This window comes from Muntiacus reevesi, chromosome 3 (genome assembly GCF_963930625.1).
Source record: "Muntiacus reevesi chromosome 3, mMunRee1.1, whole genome shotgun sequence".
Lineage (NCBI taxonomy): Eukaryota > Metazoa > Chordata > Mammalia > Artiodactyla > Cervidae > Muntiacus > Muntiacus reevesi.
In genome coordinates this window covers 118273231-118295875 of record NC_089251.1, presented here as the reverse complement: position 1 = coordinate 118295875, position 22645 = coordinate 118273231, and the positions used below count along the sequence as shown (strand labels likewise).

At 45.7% G+C, this 22645-nt stretch overlaps 1 protein-coding gene across 6 annotated transcripts in view; it reads left to right on the top strand.

Annotated features, from left to right (window-relative positions):
• ARMC9 (armadillo repeat containing 9) overlaps positions 1–22645 on the top strand; it is a 175838-nt gene that overhangs the window by 37103 nt on the left and 116090 nt on the right. For all 6 annotated transcript variants that reach the window (XM_065930365.1, XM_065930364.1, XM_065930362.1 and 3 more), the window contains 5 exons: positions 9362–9396; positions 12758–12869; positions 15808–15900; positions 20413–20503; positions 22475–22598. In XM_065930365.1, the coding sequence (XP_065786437.1) occupies positions 9362–9396; positions 12758–12869; positions 15808–15900; positions 20413–20503; positions 22475–22598 (455 nt within the window). The remainder of the gene's footprint in view (positions 1–9361; positions 9397–12757; positions 12870–15807; positions 15901–20412; positions 20504–22474; positions 22599–22645) is intronic.

Genomic DNA, 22645 nt, shown 5'->3' with positions numbered 1-22645 from the left:
GAATACTAGAGTGGGTTGTCATTCCCTTCTCCAGGGGATCTTCCCAACCCAGGAATTAAACCCAGGTCTCCTCATTGCAGGTGGATTCTTGACCATCTGAGCCACCAGGGAAGCCCTTCAGAAGGAGAAGATTGCTTTTTTATTTTTTAAAGGGGAATATATTCTATCGTAAGGGCTTCCGCAGTGGCTCAGCAGTCAAGAACCCACCTGCTATGCAGCAGACACAACAGGGGCCATGGGTTCAGTCTCTGGGTTGGGAAGATCCCCTGGAGAAGGAAATGGCAACCCACTCCAGTATTCTTGCCTGGAGAGTCCCATGGATAGAGGAGCCTGGCGGACTACAGTCCATGGGATGGCAAAGAGTTGGACATGACTGAGCAACTAAACAACAACAACATTCTACTCTAAGACCATACAGAATGTCATCAATTTCAAGATAAATCAGTGAGCACAGACCAGCCTTCTTTCTAGCCTGGTCCTTGATCAACTTCTCTTTGGGCTCATTCACTGTATTCATGGAGAAGCCTGGCCAGGATCCATCATAAAACAGCTGCATCTTCTACAAAATGTAGTACTTTGATCTGGTTTTTAAATCTGACTGCTAAGAATCTGGTCCTGTGCAACCTCATTCACTGTTGAAAGTTGTTCGGTAAATCGCACCCTTCTTCCCCTGGAGTTCTGAACCAATTGAAAAACACGATAGAATGAAGGAAAATGGAACTGAAGGTATTGCTGCTGATTCTGAGAAAGCTTATACTGGACAATGTGGGGGTTTTTTGGTAGGCAAGTGGGTTACCTACTTTTCAGCCCTGGAATTAAAGAAACGTTCTCACTCAGTCATGGACAGTGAAGGCCAATCCCTGCCCCCCACCCCCTCCACCCACACAGCCTCACTGCCCAGAGGAAGAGGGCCAGGGTAGTGCAAATCCAGCAAGTCACCCCCTCTGGGGAGTGTGTGTGAAGATTACCCTGGCAGAGGGCCCCATGGGGAGACCAGAGGTGTGTTTCTACCCTACCTCGTTCCCGCCCAGGTAACTGTCCCAAAGTCTGCTGCATTATCAGAGTTGTCTGTTGTGAGGTGCTCAGTCGTGTCTGACTCTTTGGAACCCCATGGACTATAGCCCACCAGACTCCTCTCTCCATGGGATTCTTCAGGCAAGAATACCGGAGTGGGTTGCCATTTCCACCTCCAGGGGATCTTCCCGACTCAGGGGTTGAACCCGCATCTCTTGCATCTCCTGCATTGGCAGGCAGATTCCTTACCACCGTACCACCTGAGAAGCATTATCAGAGTTGGCTGACAGATCTGGATGCTCCTAGGATTCAGTTCAGTTCAGTCGCTCAGTCGTGTCCGACTCTTTGCGACCCCATGAACCGCAGCACGGCAGGCCTCCCTGTCCATCACCAACTCCTGGAGTCCACCCAAACCCATGTCCATCAAGTTGGTGATGCCATCCAATCATCTTATCCTCTGTTGTCCCCTTCTCCTCCTGCCCTCAATCTTTCTCAGCATCAGGCTCTTTTCAAATGAGTCAGCTCTTTGCATCGGGTGGCCAAAGTATTGGAGTTTCAGCTTCAACATCAGTCCTTCCAATGAACACCTAGGACTGATCTCCTTTAGGATGGACTGGTTGGATCTCCTTGCAGTCTAAGGAACTCTCAAGAGTCTTCTCCAACACCACAGCTCAAAAGCATCAATTCTTCTGCACTCAGCTTTCTTTATAGTCCAACTCTCACATCCATACTTGACTGCTGGAAAAACCGTAGCCTTGACTAGACAGACCTTTATTGGCAAAGTAATGTCTCTGCTTTTTAGTATACTGTCTAGGTTGGTCATAACTTTCCTTCCAAGGAGTAAGCGTCTTTTAATTTCATTGCTGCAATCACCATCTGCAGTGATTTTGGAGCCTAGAAAAATAAAGTCAGCCACTGTTTCCACCGTTTCCCCGTCTATATTTGCCATGAAGTGATAGGACTGGATGCCATGATCTTAGTTTTCTGAATGTTGAGTTTTAAGCCAACTTTTTCACTCTCCTCTTTCGCTTTCATCAGGTTCAATTTTTGAGACAAGAACTGTCCCACATAGCCTCTTCTAGTTGGGCTGCTTGTCACCACCCTAACCCCAGGCTTGTCATGCCATGGTCCCTACCAAGTCAGGTTCCAAAGCCTGGACCATGATTTACTGGGATGTGAGATGAATTTGGGGCTTCCCAGGTAGTGCTAATGGTAAATAACCTGGCCGCTGATGCAGGAGATGCGAGTTCAGTGCCTGGGTTGGGAAGATTCCCTGGAGGATGGCATAGCAACCCACTCCAGTATTCTTGCCTGGAGAATCCCCATGGACAGAGAAGCCTGGCGGGCTACAGTCGTTGAGGTAGCAGAGTCAGACACAACTGAAGCGACTTAGCACACGCACATGCATGAGATGAATCTGATTTCATATTATCAAGCATCTAGTGATAAGCAGTAAAAGAAGAAGCTTCTTCTAAGAGCACAAGGAGAATTTTTTGTTTTCTAAGATTATACAGGAACTACACAAATATGTGTCAGCTGGAAAAAGTATAACAGTTTAGCAGGAAATGGAGTGAAGCACAAATCCCTTCCCTCCCTCACACCCCATCCTGCCTTCCTCCACAGGTGACACTGTTTGACTGTGTTTTATATGCATCCTCCAAACCTTTAAAAACTATATATGACTGAGATTTTATTAGATACATCCTTCTGCAGCTGTCTCTTTTAACTTAATGGTATATTTTCGGGAGTCTTTCATGTCCTTTTAGCATACTTATATCTCCCTTATCTTTTAGAATCTTAATTTGAGAACAGTATGATTCATTTAACTATTCCTCTGATAGACATGGTCAGTTTTTTGCTGTTTCTAACGGTGCAACATCTATCTTTGTGTGCTGCAAACAGCCTTTAAAAGTGCCATGGAATGCCTTTCTCCTCTTAGCCCCTGTTTGCAGTGGGTAAGAGTGAATGCAGAGACACTCTCAAGGTGGACACAGCCCCCTGCGTGAGTCCCAAGGCCCACCCAGTGGCACCTCTGGGTTTGTGATTCTTCAGATGGGAAAGTTTCCATTTAAATCTGTCCTTAGTGGAGAAAATGGCTTATTTAGAAATTAACCCTCCCTTTCTCGCACAACTCCCAGTAGGCCCCACTGGAAGTATAAGAACTTCCCTGGTGGTCCAGTAGCTAAGATTCTGCACTCCCAAGGCAGGGAGCCTGGGTCCAATCCGTGGTCAGGGAACTAGATCTCACATGCCACAAGTAAGAGTTCCCATGCCACAAATAAGAGTTTGCATGCTTCAGCTGAGACCCAGTGCAGCCAAATAAATAATATAAATAAATTTTTAAAAAAAAGAAATGTAATTTATAGTACTTCCAGATCTGATAGCATTAAGTATACTAAAAGCTCAGGACATGTGGCTCTTAGGAGGCATCTACTTCCAAAATCAGCCATCTATCTTAGCAGTAACAACCTGCAGGGGGCTGGGGGGGTGGCCGTGACCGTGACCCTTTTGGGAAGGGGCCTCGAGCAATTGTTCAGGAAGCCTTGCTGTGACGCTGTTCCGCTAAGGAGGGCACTTCCTGAAGCTTCCAGTAGGGGGAGCTGTGGCTCCCCCTGCCCTGCCTCCTGGTTTTGTGTCTGTTCAGGGTCTGTCTTTCTGTCCTGATTAAAGCAATGTTTTCTGCCTGGTCTCAGTCTCAAAGCCCTTAGATCTCTGATGGCTCCTTCTCATGGGAGCTGGAGTGACCTTTTTGGTTGTGTCTTTTTTTATTTTTTGGCCACAAATGGGATCTAGTTCTCTGAACAGGGATTGAACCTGCGCCCCCTGCATAAGATACCACGGAGTCTTAACCACCGGACTGGCCAGGGAAGCCCCTGACTGTGTCCTATTTGTTTAGCCCACAGGTTTCAGGAAGGATTTAGGTACATACAGGAATCTGACCTTGACACTCTACCTCGTGTAATACCTGTCACTCCTTGCAGTCCAGAGTGCTCTGCGTGGAGTCCTCAGCCCTCCGTGATGTGATGCCTGTCCATCTATCTAGGCCCAACTCTGGTCACAGAAACCCCGAGGAGCCCCAGCATGCCCGCCCCTGGCCCCAGGAGCTCAAACACCTGCAGGCTAGTGGGTGGAGGGACAGAGCCAAGGGCCTGGGGAGCCAGAGAGAACCCTGCCCGGAGAGTCCTGGAAAACTCGCCGGCACATTCAGACGCGGGCACACCCACGCCACTCACACGCTTAGCTCTCTTTCCACATGTCATTGGCCCCATGGTCCATGGCAACGCTCCCCTCCTGTAGCCACACCCCTGCCCTCTCGAGTCGTGCACCTCCTGGTAGAGGGTTGGCCATAGCAGTCACCCTTCTCCAGGTGGTGGGGATGCTCCCTGGGTCTCCGGCTCCCATGGCCTCTCTGCCCGCTGGCCAACACACAGTCCCTCAAGTGTCCTGTGGTTATTTAACGTCTCCTGGCGATCATGCCTTGTGAGGTCTCTTGACAAGGGCCCTGCCTTTGTCTGCACCGCACAGGCGGCCCCTGCATCAGCATTAGTCCTGGGTGAGCAGGGCCTGGGAAGCAGGGCTGGCCGCAGACTGGCCTGGTCCGAGGAGGTTTCGGGCCCCAAACAGGGCCTTCCGTCCCTGGTGTCCTTGCGGCTCTTCCTGACCCTCCCTGGACTGCATCCTCTGGAACAGCAATTTCCGAGATGTGTGCCCAGAAGCCAGCCCCACAGGATGACCCTGTCCCCAGACAAAGCGTTGATGTCACGAGTTTGAGACACGCTGTATCCTGAGGTTCACAACCACACACCGGCATCTGGAGAAGGCCCACGGTGAGGGACCGCTTACCCCGTCCCCATGGGGACTACTCTGCAGTCCCCATGACCGAGGGACACTCACGGCATGTCACACCTCACAGCAGTTTCTCTAAATACACTTCCTGATGTCATGCGTCATTAGCAAAGCCCCTCATCCTGCCGCTGTCACCAAGAGCTGTCCCAGGCTCGTGTGGCCCCTCTACCCCGAGGGCCAGGCTCAGGTCCCTGGCCTGCAGGCTGAGCAGTGATGGAGGCATAGCTCTGCCCTGTCACTCTCAGCCCAGGTTTATCGATTTATCTCTTCCACGTCCAAGCATTCCAGAGAGCCCTGCCCCGAACCTGGCACAGGAGAGGTGCTCAGTGACTAATGACGGGTTCAGTAATGGGTTCCTATGTTCATTGTTCCGCTGGCCTCTGCCTGGGCCCGGAAAGGGTTGCTGCACATTCACACTGTGTTTCCCCAGCTGGGAAAGCACCGCCTGCCCGCGCCTAGCATCCACTGTGGGCTGGGATGCCAGTCTCTTTCTGGTGCCCCAAGCCTTGGGGTCCTCGCCCTGACCACCCAGCGTAATGCACCAGAGGTCACACAGCACCCACATGGCCTGCAGTCAGGCCCCTTAGCAAGGGGATGCTCTCTGGGCCCATCGTCCAGACTCGGAATCCATTGTTAGCTCGAGAGGGAAATGATTCCAACTGATGATGGACTTGGACCCTTTCTCTCCCAGCTTTCTCTCCCTGGGGCTGTCCTTCCTTGGCCAGACCATTGGATCTGTGTCCACCCCACCTGCCTGCAGAGCAGCGCCCACAGCTGGTGGCGGTGACCTTTAGAAATCCTGTCCAGTGTAAAGGCTGGTCGAGAGGTCAGAGCAGGCCACCCCCCCGCCCCCCGAGGTGTTTGAGTGTTCTTACTAACGCCTCCACCTCAGGGAAGGAAGTGGTCATTGTCACCTGCAGTGAGGTTTCCATTCTGTGGGCAAGCTTCTACCGGGGTGTCAGTGTTAAGGTCAACATCCCAGTTCATAACTTCAGCTCATTGCCGCTCAGCTCCAGCACCCTCGTCAGTGCAGGGAGCTCAGGGTGGACGGGCAGAAAAGAGGGGGAAGCGAGGCTGACTTCCACGTGCTCTCCTTGGCGTCTGCACCCGCTGGTATAATATTGCCCCCGTCTTGCAGATTTGGTGCGGAGAGTTATTTGATCACTGATTCTCCCCACTGAATTGCAAGCTGTCTGAGAAGAGGGTCTTTGCCTGCTCACCAGTATCAACAGTGCCTAGCAAAGGCCTATTGGGTGAGCAGTCAGTAAGGACTTAACGAAATACCATAACCTCTCCTTTCTCATTAAGAGCGTGCTTAGCCATTCTTCCTACAGCTCATCACCAGTTTGGTGTTTTTTGTTTTTTTTTGGTGGTGTTGTTTTCTTTTACTTGATTAGATAATAAAGGAGCTTCCCAGGTGGTGCTAGTGGTAAAGAACCTGCCTGCCAATGCAACAGGGGTTCGGTCCTTGGATTGTGAAGATCCCCTGGAGGAGGGCATGGCAACCCACTCCAGTATTCTTGCCTGGAGAATCCCATGGACAGAGGAGTCTGCAGGCTACAGTCCAGGGGATCACAAAGAGTCAGACACAACCAAAGTGACTTAGCATGCATGCACAGATAATAAATTCTTGATACTGTTTGACATACTGGCTTTTCTCATGAAAGGGTCAGTTATTACTACTTTTCAGTTAATTTCTTCATAGGACAAATAGAATGACATAGAATTTAGCAAAAGAGGAACAGAATCAATTTTTTGAAAGATAGAAAAGGTTTTCTTAATTATGAGAAAAGGGGATGTATGTAAGTGAATTTTATTTGTGGACATGTGAATTAGCCAATATCACTAATTTTAAAATATTTTTCTTTTGTGCATATATTATGCTAATATTTTACTATGGCTATGTCCTTAATTGACTCATTCCTGGCTCCTTGATCCTCTTAGTGTGTTAGATGAGTAATGTAGTTGACATTTCCAACTTATTTTCTGAACTCCTTCCTACTTAAGCCAGTAACAGGAATAACAGGTAGTTTCTTCAATTAAAAAAACAAAAAAAAAAGTCAAGGGTTTTTAAAAAAAAAAGAAAAGAAAAGGAAATTCCCTGGTGGCTCAGTGGTTAGGATTCTGCTTTCTCACTGCCAAGTGCCAAGGGCCCAGGTTCAGTCCTAGTCAGGGAACTAAGATTCCACAAACCATGCAGTGTGGCCAAAAAAAAAAAAAAATAGTGAAAGAGTTAAAAAATGCAAAACATACTTGGTCATGAGCCATTTAAAAGCAGGGTTTTCTGTCTTCGAGGTGAGAATTGGGAGGTCTGTAAATACTTTGAAGGGAAACAGTTGACAACAGGGCTGATTTATTACAGTTGTTTGTTAAATTTGTCAAGGATTCTGAAACGGATTCTATTTTTTAAAATAATTTTATTTATTTATTTATTTTTGGCTGTCCTGGGTCTTTGTTGCTGTTCGGGCTTTTCTCTAGTGTGGCGAGTGGGGGCTACTCTCTAGTCCAGGTGTGTGGCCTTCTCTTGTTGCAGGGCATAGGCTTCAGTAGTTGTGGCATAGAGGCTTAGCAGCTCTTCGGCATGTGGGATCTTCCCAGACCAGGGATCGAACCTGTGTGTCCTGCATTGGCAGGCAGATTCTTTACCGTGGAGCCACCAAGGAAGCCCTAGAGTGCCCACTTTTGAAGATTTTAAAGAAAACAAAAAACTTTTTTTGGCTACGTGGTTTAGGGATCTTAGATCTTAGGGATTGAACCTGGGCCTTTGGCAATGAGAACATGGAGTCCTAACCACTGGACCACCAGAAAATTCCCTGAAGTGCCCCTTTAGGAAGTCAGTCCTGATTCATTCATTCAGCAAATGTTGACTGAGTGTCTCTGTGGTCCAGGCACTGTGCTTCGTGTTAGGTACCCGAGGGTGCTGTATCTCCAGCCTTTGAGGAACTCAGTGTCTGCTAAAGGAAAAGGACACAGAAGTGGCTGCAAAATAACCACCATTGAATATGATCAGCATGGATAAGGCTCGAGGATTGTAGTGACATAGAGGAAGCAGAGTACCACTGCCTGCCCCTTCTGGAAAGGCCCCACAGATGGCTGAGACTTCCTCTCTTCCGCTCTACTTAGCTTTTCCCTCCTAGAGTTCTCTTCAACAAATTCTAAACATTCTATCACTCTCAGTTCAGTTGCTTAGTCGTGTCCGACTCTTTGTGACCCCATGGATTGCAGCAACGCCAGGCTTCCCTGTCCATCACCAACTTCCTGAGTTTGCTCAAACTCATGTCCACAGAGTCAGTGATGCCATCCAACCATCTCATCCTCTGTTGTCCCTTCTCCTCCTGCCTTCAATCTTTCCCAGCATCAGGGTCTTTTCCAATGAGTCAGTTCTTCGCATCAGGTGGCTAAAGTATTAGAGTTTCAGCTTCAGCATCTGTCCTTCCAATGTATATTCAGGACTGATCTCCTTTAGGATGGACTGGTTGGATCTCCTTGCAGTCCAAGGGACTCTCAAGAGTCTTCTTCAATACCACAGTTCAAAAGCATCAATTCTTTGATGCTCAGCTTTCTTTATAGTCCAGCTCTCACATCCATACATAACTACTGGAAAAACCATAGCTTTGACTATCTATTACTTTACCTATAAATAATTCAGTATACATCTCAAAGAGATAAGGGCTTTAAAAAACAAACAAACAAACAAAACATAACCATAGTACCAAATATAATTAACACTAACTCCTTAGTATCATGTAATACCAATGAGATTTTCACATTTCCCTTCTTTTCTCAAATGTCCTTTATGGTTGGTTTGCGTCAATCCAAACAAGTGCCATTCACAGCACTTGGTTGTTTCTCTATTGTAGTGGATGCTTAATATGGCAAAAAGAAAGCAAGAAAACAATAAATGGGACATGCCCATAAAGTAGGCCGTGATTTGGCCTATAGACAGGATCTTTAAATCCCCTTTAGGGAGTGGTATGGGAGGGGGCTTGTGAATTTTTTCTATAAACATTTCTATAGTGTTTGACTCCGTGCAACGTGCACGTGTTATTTTTATATTCAAAGATAAAATCTTAGTAAAACCAGGATAATAAACTGATTTTCATTGCTTTTATTCTTTATGATGTCTTTGACTAGGCAGTTTTAAGTTCTTCCTCCAGGAGCTTGGTCAGGGTGACCCCACCCGGGGTTTTATAGAGTGCTCTTTGGAGTGGAGTTTAGCAACAAGTCAAGGGTGGGTGGCTTGGGAAATGCATCAGTAAGATGTTACGTAACTTGGACTTGGGCTAATTTTTATTTTTTATTTTTTTTATTTTTTCTTTTCTTTTTTATTTTTTTTGGGGGGGGGGCTAATTTTTAAATTGAATCTGATTATGGTTGGAGAATCCGATGGATGAAAAACTTTGCAAATCTGTTGTTTTTGTGCCACTGTAGTGATTGGGGGTTAGTGCATTGCTGTCAGTGTTTTAACACAATCTGTTTCCTTCTATCCCTTCCCCCACAGGCTTCAACGATGTTAAGAGCCTCCTTGGCACCCGTGTAAGTAACTGCTCTGAGGAATTGTTATTAAGGGGAATAGCTATGGGTAAAAATGGATTTCCAAGTGCTTTTAATAAATTCTCATTTTAATTGCCTAATTTAGATGAATTCCTTTAATTATCTGGAGCTCCGTGTAGGTATTAAAGGAAATACCAGTAATTATAAGTAATACTTATCAAATATGTTTGGAATAAAGTTTTTTTTTAAGTCCCCAAAAATACTTATAAAAATATCTTTTAAAGTTATTTCTATTTATGTTGGCAAGGTAAAATGGAATGGAAAAATCACTGAATTTTTCTTATAATGTTTTATAGAAATCAATTTAATTTCCTGTCATAAGGCAGTCAGCGGAGTGTTGCAGTGTTTACATTTTACGTTCTCCGCTGATTCACACCATGGCCAGGGCCACAGGCCGGCTCTGTGTTGTGCTGGAGCATTAGGTTGTCCCCCAAGGGGGTGGGGAGCTCCACCAGGCATGTGTGTTGCAGTAGCAAGGAAGTCGAGAGCCTTTGGCATGGACATGAGGACTAGGGTGGGTTCTGGTGACCCCCTGAGCCAGCCTTGGGTGGCAGGGAGTGGGGAATGCGGTGGGCTGGGTGCTGTGAGATGATTACACAGACACCTGCAGTTCACACAGCATTGCTCCTCCCTCCATCCTGCCTGAGCCTGACGTGGACCCTGCACTTGGTTCACTTCGGTTGGTGGCTCTAGAATGTGGTGCTTACGAGCACAGACTGTCAGGATTAAAACCCTCTTGGCCACAGACTCTGTGACCTTGGACCACTTTTATACCTCTCTGTAGCTCAGTTTCCTCATGGACCCTGGGAGAGTGGTTGGACCACAGAAATGCCAGGCTGTTGAGCAACTTGTTGGTAATATTGCCGTTGTTGTTCATTCTTTTAAGTCATATATCCAACTCTTTGCAGCACGCAAGGCTTCCCTGTCCTTCACTATCTCCCAGAGCTTGCTCAGACTCATATCCATCCAGGCGGTGATGGCATTCAACTATCTCATCCTCTGTCACCCCCTCTCTTGCCCTCAATCTCCCCCAGCATCGGGGTCCCTTCCAATGAGTTGGCTCTTCACATCAGGTGGCCAAAGTGTTAGAGCTTTAGCATCAGCATCAGTCCATTATTGGCAAGTAAATATGGCCCAAATAGGACAGTTTTTCCTCTTTACAGTAGAAGCTCCCCAGCTATGGAACATTATCAGACTTGGTTTTAAAAATGGAAATTTTTTTGTCTAGAAAAAGAGACTGTTTGAATTTTAATTTTATTTTTTTTTACTTTTGAAATAATTTCAGAGTTGCAAAAAGAGTACAGAGAATTCCCATATATCCTTCACCCAGATTCCCCAGTGTTACTGTTTTACACAAGCCCAGTGTAGTTATCAAAATGAGAAAATTAATGCTGAAGCAGTACTGTCATCTAACCTGCCGGCCTTACTCACACTTTACCAGTTGTTCCACCATGTCTTTTCTGTGAACTGAGACTCAACCCACGATCACACGTGTTAGTCCTGGCACGTCTTAGTTTCCTTTACTTCGAAATCCTTCTTCAGTCCTGGTCTTTTGTGGCCTTGACACTTTTGAAGAATACTGGCCAGCTATTTATAATTGCAATTTTTAACATATTTGTATTACTTTTAAAACTTACAATAGTATCTGCCTCCGGGGGAAAGAAAAATCAAAATAATCAATGTGTCATGTACAAAGATTTACCATTTGCTTGTTTTAAATTGAAGATGCTCTTCCCCAGGAATGTTAACTGAGACCCCATTTGATGCCTCTTTTCTAGCTTTTTCTTCCAGGCACTGTAAGAGGATCTTATTTTGTCTTTTAAAAACTAACATTAAGGGAATTCCCTGGCAGTCCAGTGACTGGGATTCTGCACTTTCACTGCCAAGGGTGTGAGTTCCAACGTGGTCGGGGAATTTAAGATCCTGCAAGCCACATGGTGTGACCAAAAAATAACCTAGCATGTAAATTTTTTCTATAATGTAAGTAATACATGCTCATTATAGAAATTTTGACTCCACAGAAACATATGAAGAAGAAATTTTAAAGAACCCCCAATCCTACCTCCCAGAAATATTAACCCAGTTTTTACTCCACCCTTAAAAACAAATGAAACCCTACATATTTAGTCTTTTTACTCAGTTCTCAATGAATCCTCATTGAATATTAATATTCTCTGCACAGTTTTAGTTTTTAGTCTTTTTGTTTTGAAACAATTACAGATGCACCTGAAGTTGAGTCCTCCAGTGTCTCCCCAGTGGTGACATCTCATCTGGCTGTAGTAAAACATCCAAATGAGGAAATTAACGTTGAGACAATCCATCATTCAGTTTTCAATTTTTCCGTACCCTCCAATCTCCTTCTGTTCAACAAAACAAAATGTGAGTTTGCTTGTTTAAAAGACAAGGCATCTAAGATGGTTCATTCCATTTCTGGTAAACCAAATGCAGGTGTCGGGTCGTCTGCACCTTGTAGATCTCTGAACAGAGAGCTCTCTGATTTGAAACCTGCCTTAGCCTGAGGTCCGACTCAGGTCCTCTCGAGGAGGGTTTGCAAATTGTCCTACTTACTACTCGCCTCACCCACATGTACTGCCACTTCCTGGCCATATCCTCCTACCTCCTGGAGCGTCAGTGAGGTGCACCGCATCTTCAGGGTGGTTTTCTGACCCCTGGTCTGTCCTTTGGGCTTCCCCTGTGACTCAGCTGGTAAGGAATCCGCCTGCAATACGGGAGACCTGGGTTTGATCCCTGGGTTAGGAAGATCCCCTGAAGAAGGGAAATGCTACCCACTCCCGTATTCTGGTCTGGAGAATTCCATGGACTACAGTCCATGGGGTGGCAAAGAGTCAGACACGACTGAGCAACTTTCACTTCACTATCCTTCACATCCCCCCAAGCCCGCCCCTCAGGTTTTTAGGAAGGACCCTAGGGGCCTGCTGACACTAATAAGACTTTGGATTTTGCTCAGAATCTTAGAACTTCGATGGGAAGTTGTGAGGTCTCCAACGCGATTTCTTCCCTTGGAAGCCCTGGTGGAGCCGTGGTCTATTGTGCATGCAGTGGTTTCCACAGCCATTAGGCAGACTCTTCGTGTTAGGAAAACGTATATAGATTTTGGTACATAAAAAAGAGAGGCAGAGCTGAGCCCTGTGAAGCCAGGGTCGGGGCCTGGAACCCAGCCCTCTCGGTAGAGGTTGATGCCAGGAACATAGGGAGAGCAAGTGGACCCCTGCCCGACAAGTCTGTCAGAGCCGCTCAAGATGGGACGTAATGATACTCAGGAGGTATAATGAACATGCCCTTCTGCCCTTTTCTTTCTCTTTGAACTTGTGTTGCTGAGCAGGAAATTGAAGGATGTCCCGTTACTGCCCTCCTTGGATTATGAGAAACTGAAGAAGGATTTGATTTTGGGGAGTGACCGCTTGAAAGCCTTCTTGTTGCAGGCTCTACGTTGGGTACGTACCTTTTTCTTGAAGTAGAAAAAAAAAAGACCATGCTGGTTTTCTTGACTGGCTCCCTTGCTTGTATCTTTCAACCCATCTTCTCAAAATCATTCTTCCTGCTGCCTGCTGATACCAAGAGCTAAAATTAAAAAAGCAGCTTCTGACGATCCCTGTGGTCTCTTAAAAAAAAAAAAACAAAAACCCTTATATTGACATCGTAGCTGCCATTACCCTCACTGGATGATTTGATACATGCAATTTCCAGGCCCTGGAGTCGCGCTGTCCTCTGGCCCCTTCCCTGGTTGTGAGTCAGACCTGCAGCTGGTGGCATCAGCCTGTTAGAGTTCAGGGTCCCTCTCATACTGACCCCCATAGAGATCTCCGGATTTAGATATTCCCCTGCAGCCACATCAAGAGAGAAAACTTATTAACAAGTCTTTAAGGAAAATACAGCCTAAACAGTGGCTTTTCTGGGAATCCCCCGGGGCTCCTGGTGGTTAGGACTCCGCACTTCCACTGCAGGGGGCCGCTGCTTTTGCCAAGGGGCAGACAAAAAAAGAAAAAAAAAAAGACTTCATTAAAAAAAAAAAATAGAAACTTCCCTGGTGGTCCAGTGGCTAAGACTTTTCACTCCCAATGCAGGGAGCCCAGGTTTGATTCCTGGTCAGAAAACTAGATTCCACATGCTGAAACTGACACCCAGTGCAGCCAAATAAAAATGAGAAAGTAAATAAATAAATGGTTGCTTTTCTCCCCAGTTTTCAGATTGATCACAGTTAAGGCAGTGATTCCCAAGCCTTTTGGTCTCAAACCTCTTGACATGGTCAAAAATTACTGAGGAACTCAAAGAGGTTTTGTTTATGTGAATTTTTTTCTACCAAAATTTATAGTGTTAGCAGTTAAAACTGAGAAAATATATATTTATTAGTTCATTTAAAATGAACAATAATAGGACTTCCCTGGCGATCCAGTGGTTAAGATGCCACACTTCCATTGCAGAAGAAGTGGGTTTGAATCCTGATCAGGGAAATAAGAGCTCATATGCCATGCATGTGGCTTGACCAAAGAATAAAAATAAATAAATAAACACTAATAAACCAAGGACATAACATAAATAACATTATGAAAAGTAACTGTTTTCCAAACTAAAAAAATTTTAGAAGGCTGACATTAGTTTGCCTTTTTATAAATTTCTTTAATGTGTGGCTTGATGGAGGACAGCTGAATTCTCATCTCTGCTTCTCCATTGTTTGTCACAGTATCACACTTCATCTAACCTCTGAGAAACTAATCATTAAAAAGACAAAACATGTCTTAGTATTATTATAGAAATAATTGTGACCTTGTAGACCCCTCTGAAGGGACTCTGGGAAGCCCCAGGGTTCCCCAGACTACACTTTGAGAACCGCTGGTGCAAGCCAATACCGGTTCACTCCTTAACTGAACAGTCTACTCTGATTGACCCGCAGTAGTGTCAGACCTCTTCAGGGATCCCCACATTTCAGGCTATCTTGACATCAAAATACCTTTGTGTCATTTCTCCATCTCTGGATAAAAATAGCTCTCCTCACGTGCACTCTGATGGCTGGTAGCACTTCCGGGAATGTGTTTTTTGGGAGCACTCTGAGTGCTCCCAGACCAGCAGGAAGAGTCCAGCGACCAGTTAGCATGTCTGCTCTGCCCAGTTGACTGGAATGGGTGGGGCAACAAGAGTAACCTGCCCGGAGGTTTGCCGCAGCCCTGGTTACCAGCCACGCTGGGGCTCTTGGATTATCCACTGGGTTCCCGCTGTTTGTGCAAGTGAGCCTCGTGGTGAGACCTGGTAATCCTTTGCTTACTGAATGACATTATCATAGAACAAGCAGGAAAAACACACAGATCCTTATAAGATTCTGTCTGAGACCCCTCCAACACCCCCACCTCAGCCCCTTCACACCAGCCCAGCAGAGGCCTCCTAGGTGTGACCATGAACAGCACATGGGTGAGAAGACAGGGTGGCAGACTACCCAGAACTGAACGGTGGAGGTCCCCAGAGGCAGGTGTCAGAGATGGACTGGACCCGCTGCAGCCAAGGAGAGAAAGTGAAAATTGCTCAGTCATGTCCGGCTCTTTGCCACCCCATGGACTATACAGTGCATGGAATTGTCCAGGCCAGAATACTGGAGTGGGTAGCCTTTCCCTTCTCCAGGGGATCTTCCCAACCCAGGGATCGAACCCAGGTCTCCCGCCTTGCAGGCGGATTCTTTACCGGGTGAGCCACGAGGGAAGCCCAACACTGGAGTGGGTAGCCTAATTCCTTCTCCAGTGGATCCTTCCCACCCAGGAATTGAACTGGGGTCTCCTGCACTGCAGGCGGATTCTTTACCAACTGAGCTATCAGGGAAGCCTGCCAAGGAGAGGCACCCCGGGAAAGAGAAGGGAAGGCAGTGCCAGGGATGCCCCACACAGACACTCACGCACACACAGTATCCCCAGGCCCCTGTAGAATGAGTGTGCTCCGTGGGCCTCGCGCTCACTCACAGCCCGCCCCATCGGACACATCCCTCCGCCGGACCACACATCCTAGCCTGCACCACGCTCACGCGTCACGTGAAGCCTGAAGGTCTGCTTATCCTTCAAGGACCAACTCTTGAGCCACTTTCGGGGGGCGGGGGATAATACCCACCAGGCACTGGGGAGCCCTCCCTTATCTGGTCCCTTGCAGTCCCGTCATTTTCCACTTTCACTGCTCAGGAGCGTATGTATGTTAGGTGACTCCTGCATCACCCATTAGGAAGTTCGCTGTAATTTTTTGTTCACCAGCATGTCGGCTGGTTGACCAGCTGCCCAGCTGGGTGTTACTCGTTTGGTTTGGTGAAAGGCACAGTTACTGTTCCCACCTGTGGTGAGAAAACGCCTTTTCCCCACGTTCACACTTGGACCTCGCTGCTCTTGTTTTTCTTTGTCCTAGCGCTTGACCACATCGCACCCCGGAGAGCAGAGAGAGACCGTCCTGCAGGCCTACATCTGCAACGACCTGCTGGACTGTCACAGCCACAGCCAGGTCGGTGGGAGACGGGCCGGCGCCCAGCCGGGGCCTGCCCTTCTGGGGAGGGTCTTAGGAGGAGGAGGCTCTTCATTTCTATGCATGACTTCAGCAGAGTGACCATATGTCCGCCTGCCCCAGGCCTCTGAAATCTGCTGTCCACCGTGGACCTGGGCCCACTTTTCACTTCTAACGCAGACTCCTAGTAAACAAGCTAGTACTGCCTGATTCAATTCTGCATCTCTTTTCTGCCATTTTTCTTTTTTTTTTCTTCTCAAAGTCTCTGCTCTTGCCCTCGTGCCACTGCTTACCATGAGTTTTAAAACTCAGCAGGACTTAAAATGGGCAAGGTAAAGAAGCAGATTCCAGTTATTTTCATCTGGACCTGACTTTTACACATGTCTTCCACACTATTTGTATAGAGCTTTGGACCAGATGGGTCTAATGGTGCAGTGGGGGAAGTATGGGGTTTAGAGGGACATGAACTGGTCTCAGATCTCTACCCCACCAACAACTGGCCAACGCCCTTAAGTAAGTTTCTTGCCTCAGGGAGCTTTCCCACCACCGAGTCACCTGCCTTGGGATGCTGTGGGATGGTTATGTGTGGTCACATGTGTGTAACTTGGTACCCAATGCGGAGGGGTCCATACATGGTGGTTCTCCTCCCCACGCCCACCCCTCTTCCACGGTCTCAGCACCTGTTATCAGACGGGAGGAACATCGAGAGCTTGGCCATGGTCTACAATGAGAGGATACTGCATCTCATTATTTCACTTACATCTTTATCTAGGATGCTCTAAACCTTCATCTCCCTACTGTTAAGGGAGTGGAGTATCCGTACCTCTTCGGAACCTGATGAAACAGCCCCCCCAGGAGGCTTGTCACACATGATGTGTTGTGTACACAGGCGGCAACACTGAAGGGTTTTGCATTTCTTCTTTGTACATTATCTTATTGCTCCCATGAAAGAGTTGTGTTAAGTATGAAAAATAGTCTCTCAAATTCTAGAGTTATTTTCTTTAAACTTTTTTGTTGTTGTTGTTGGTATTTGTAATGACATTGAATCTAGTTGAATTAAGCATGAAGCAGCTGAATAATAAACTCTCCTGACTTATAAACTCAAATTCAGTTGTATTTAATTGAATCAGAATTCAATACTGATTCTTTCTGAATTATGATATTTCATCAAATCTAAGATGCAGTTCCCCCTGCCCCATGCTAGCATCTATAAAAATAGTCGATGGCCTGTTACAGTTTAATTGGCAGTGCAGTTTTCTTTCTTGGTTGTGCATAAAAAAATACGTCCTCTAATAAAAAATGTCTTAGGTTTTATGATACGTGATATTTGTCAAAATGCTATAATCTTTATAGTCATGGAAGATGTCATATCTTCCTCAGGTCATTATTTTTTTTATTGGTATGGCTTATTTGTTTATTTTTTAATAAGAAATGAGCTGGAGTTATTTTAAGATGTCAGAGAATCTGCAGAATGGGGAAACTCCTTGGGAAACATGGATGCCATGTCACCATGACACCAAAATAAGTTGGGATATAAGTATTTGTCTCACAGTTTGTTTATCTGTTCATCTATTGACAGACACCTGAGTTGCCTCTCCCTTTTGGCTGTTGTGAATAATGCTGCATTGAACATGGGTGTGCACATCCTCAGCCTCATCTTAATCAGTTCCTTGTTTTTCTTTATAAGTAGCCTTATTTGCATATGTCCCCGGAATAATACAGTGTTTGATTTGGGGTTTGCTGAGAATCGAGCTCAAACCTTACTCTGCAAAGAATGGGTACTATTTCCAGGTTAGATGAAGGCACCTAGGGGAAGGTGATGTGAACAAAATCGCTGGATTATGCTCAGACATAGCTCCCCTGGGCTCTTATTGGTTTGTCTGGGGACATTGGTAGTCAGAGTCAGGAGAGAGTCTGGGGAAGCATAGGGCATCTGGCAGGGCTGAAATGTAGCCCAGGTGCTGGTTATCCAGCAGCAGTGTGCATGGCCAAGGGGAATGGTGAGGCACTCTAATTTGGGTTTTAAGTTGGCTTGGCCTGCTCATAGTTCTCAGGAGTTGATCACACTTCTGTGGGGTGAACAGCCTTTCCACAGCTGATCCACGCAGCAGGGTGTGGAAGGGGAGTTGAAACTTCATCAGCGCGTGGGCAGGGGTGTCCAAGTACACATGAGTCGGCTCACCAGCCCAGGTATGTTGCACTCTGCTTGAAAATGTGTTCCATGGTGAGCTACTGTGGAACCCTAGCCGTATTTACTATAACTGCATAGTCTGTGCCCTAGCAAAAACACACCTAAGTATAATCCCAGCAGAAGTGTGCATATGTTCAGCTGCAAGAGGTATAAGAATGTTCATAGCAGCAGTATTTATAAGAACCAGAACACTGGCTATAACCAAATGTCCGTCAAGAGTAGAATGGATAAGTCATCTTTGATATATTTTTAAGGTGGGATATATTGAGCCATTGGGCCATTGGGCTTCACTGCTGGCTCAGATGGTAAAGAATCTGCCTGCAATGCAGGAGACCTGGGTTCGATTCCTGGGTGGGGAAGATCCCCTGGAGAAGGGAATAGACAGAGGAGCCTGGCAGGCTACAGTCCGTGAGGTCACGAAGAGTCGGACGTGACCGAGCAAATAGCACTTTCTTTCCTTTCAAACACTGAGCCATGGGAAGGAGCACACAGCACACAACGTGGATGAGTCTCACAAACATGACATTGAATGGAAAAAGTCAGATGTAAAAGAATAAATACAGCATGGCTTTTTTATTAAAAAATTTAAAACAGAACTAACCCACGATATAAGAAGCCAGGAGAGATGTTGCCCTTGGTTTAGATAGGGACCCTTGGAGGGCATCTGGGGCTTGGATAATCTGTTTCTTTTTTGTTGTTGTTCTATTTCTTGATGTGACATGTCCACTTTGTGAAAACCTATCAAGCTGTATACTCATGATCTGGGCGATATTCTGGTGGATGTTATATTTCAATAAAATTTTTATCTAAACAGAGATGGCACAATGGCAATAAGCATCTTGGGGGTGACAGGCTTCAGTATGCCACTCTCTTGAGCCAGTCATTCAGTCTGCACTGGTGGCCCTCCACCTCTGGGGCAAAGCTGTCTTCCAGAAATCTCTCTCCACCAAAGCTATATTGATTCCTTTTACCCCTTTCCTGAACTGGATCTCTGTTTCCAACATTCTATAATTGTCTTTTTGGTGGAGCACAGCCTTTAGTTAATAGCTTCTAGAGAAAGGATAGATTGGGGGAGTATATTTTTCGAGGCTGTATATATATATATATATGTGTGTGTATATCTATATATATATCTTATATATATGTATTCGAGGCTGTCTGAAAATATCTTTATTCTTTATGTAGAACTCTGGGTTGTAAATAATCATCCTTCAGAATTTTTAAGATATTGCTTCACTGTCTTTCAGGTTTCAATGTTGCTCTTGAAGAGTCCAAAGCCTTTCTAATTACTGACCCTTTGTATGTGAGCTGTTTTTTTTTTCTTTCTAGAAGCATGTTGAGTCTTTTCTTTTTCACCAGTGTTAATGAATTTCCCATTGATGTCTTCCATGATGTGTATTTGATTCATTTTTTTGGAGTGCTTTTTGAGCCCTTTCAATCTGACAGCTCTAATTCTGGGAATTTTCTGGAGTTCTTTTGTTGATTTCTTCTCTTGTTTTCTCTGTTCGTAGGTAGGTAGGTAAGGGTTTGGTTGCTGGTGTCCTGGGAGCCAGGTAGGAGAGGAGGAGGGGGTGGCTGTTGAGCGTTTATTCTGCTGCTTTGGTATGGAAGCTCTGCTCACCTGCACCTGGTGTCCTCCATCCAGAGACCTTTGTGTGGCCCTCAAAAAACAGCATCCCAGGTGTGTGGTGTGGGGTGCACAGGAGGACACGGAGCAGGAGCAGCATGTGGGACTGAGCTACTGATCCTATAGCTTTCATTCCTTCTTGATTTTTCTCCAATTCTGGTGACTTCTGAGAATTAAGTGATGTAAACCGGGTAATTCCTCATTGCCTGTTTGGCATTCTTGGGTCTGCTGAGTGTGTTATCATCCTGCATTCCTGACCCCAAAATTGTGTTGTCATGGTTTCATGTTGTCATCTTCTCTGTCCTGGGAAATATCTGTCTCCTTAAAAACTCCATTTACTGATGGTTTTATGGTGTTTTGGAGGAGCAAAATTAGACATGTGTGCTGGGTCATTCATTCTACCTGGAAAAATGTCAGCAACAATAATAGCAAACAGCATTGCCTCCTTGGAGTCAGTCACCATTGTAAATGCTTTGAACAATTAACTCTTCTACTTTGGAAGTCTGAACAACTTCCTTTTGCCAAGTCACAGAAAAGATCAGTTGGAAATCAAAACTGAATCACTTCTAATACATTCACGCAGAGGGAGACTACAGCAGACCCTCAGAGGAGACACAGGCTTCTCTCTCACTTGTGTTTACCTCCATTGCTTTTCCTTGTTTGATGTTTTCATGTTTCTCCCCACCCCACACAGAGGAGTGTGCTTCAGCTGCTGCAATCCAAGAGTGAAGTGGTACGGCAGTACACGGCCAGGCTCATCAACGCTTTCGCATCCCTAGCAGAAGGTAAGATGCCAGCTTTCCTCGTCAACCGAAAAAAAAAAAGTTGAGGATTATGTTTTATTTGGCCGATGAAATGGACAAGCCAGGACATGGCATGTCAGACAGCTCTGAGAGATTGCTCCAAAGAGAAGAGGGAGGAGCCGGGACATATAGGCCTTTTGGCAACAAAGACCAGGGTAGTCGAAACTTCAAAAGATGATTGCTAAAGCCAGACCTCTTCAGGAATTCTTTCCCGGTGGCTCAGCAGTAAAGAATTCGCCTGCCAATGCAGGACATGTGGGTTTGATCCCTGGGTCAGAAAGATCTCCTGGAGAAGAAAATGACAACCCATTCCAATATTCTTGCCTGGGAAATCCCATGGATGGAGAAGCCCGGAGGGCTACAATCCATGGGGCTGCAAAGAGTTGGCCACAATTTAGAGACAAACATGTATGGGAAGATGCACGAGTCTGGGCTCACTGATGTCATTCCTTTGATGTGCACCTCAGCTGTCTGGGGCCAGTGTCCTGCTTTTCTCCATGCTGAGCCCCCCCAGGGTTCACCATCCAGGGTGACTGTAGTGACTTGATGGCTCCAGCATCCCTTGTTTACTGATACGGCAGCAACAGTTTCCTTTTTCACTGATATCTTCAAAGAGAAGAGCTAGGTCTTGCGGCTATGTTTTTCCCTCCTGGGAAAAGAGACATTCCCCCCAAGTTTCTTAAAAATGACATGTGTTTCCTCAATGTATTACTGTTTAACGCCTCTAAAGTCTTTTGTGAAAGTTAGCTGTTGTCCCATGGTTGTGGTTTATGTCAGAGCAAATTTTCATGGTTTTGGAGTTAATTTTGTCAGCCTCTGGTTTTGTTTTATAAGCTTTCTGGTATCGTAATGTAGTACTTTTTAGATTGCTCTCAAGATAGCAGGTAATGCATTCTCTGCCATTTTCTACTTAAGGCAAAATAAGGTGGTTGAAATAATTAAAGTGACTCCAATAAGCACTGTACCATTTCTTGTAAAAGACTAAGCCTCTTAAATCAAGAAGATTTGAAAATTCCAGAACTAAAATGCCGCCATAACAGAATTCAAAATGATTTTAGAAAATGCCATTATCTTCCATAAATTCTCATTTGTTTGAGCTCTTTTTAACATGAATGAAGGGAGTTTTAGATTGTGACTATGTGATACTCCAAAAATTTTCTCATTTGTTTGTTCTTCCATCTGCTTAGCAAACATTTTATGATTAGCCAGAGTAAGTGCCAGAGACCATTCATATAATATTGTTGAAATTTATGTCTGAAATTAATGTCATCTGTACCAAGATACAAGTTTACCACAGGCTAGTGACAATTCAAGGCTTATAATAGGGTCCCTGGTGTGGTTCCTAACTTCTCCAGGCCATGAGTGTGTCCAGAAAGTACTACTTGGCTGTCTCCAATGTTAAGACTAAAGGGCTCATAACACCAGATCCATCATCCCCTTGTGATTTGACTTTTGGGCTCAAGATCATGGGTAAATAAAAGACAGTGCTCCCCACAAGAACACAGTGATGAATCATGTTCAGATGACAGAAAAAGTGGTTTTCTATTCATTAGTTGATTGAATGAAACCAACTTGCAGATGAAATATGCTTTAGTAAGTTTTCTAAAACATAAAACCACCTGAATTCTTGTTGCTGTTGTTGTTGTTTAGTTGCTAAGTGGTGTCTGACTCTTTGCAACCCCACCAACTAGCCCGCCAGGCTCCCCTGTCCCTGGGATTTCCCAGGCAAGAATACTGGAGCGGGTTGCCATTTCCTTCTCCAGAGGATCTTTCCAACACAGGGATCAAACCCACATCTCCTGCATTGGCAGACAGATTCTTTATCACTGAGCCACCAAGGAATCCCAAACTCTACATGTGTTATATGCACAGTTTTCATAGAAAGTGGCTTCAGAGCAGAAACTTAACACAAGGTGAATTCTCTTGCTTGTTCATCTCTGGTCATATTACTAGGTCGCCGCTACCTCGCCCAGAGCACGAAGGTACTGCGGATGCTGGAGGAAAGGCTGAAGGAGGAAGACAAGGATGTCATCACCAGAGAGAATGTTCTCGGGGCCCTGCAGAAGTTCAGCCTCAGGTACTGACCGTGCAATAGGTCACAGTGGTTCCCATGAGATCACTTTG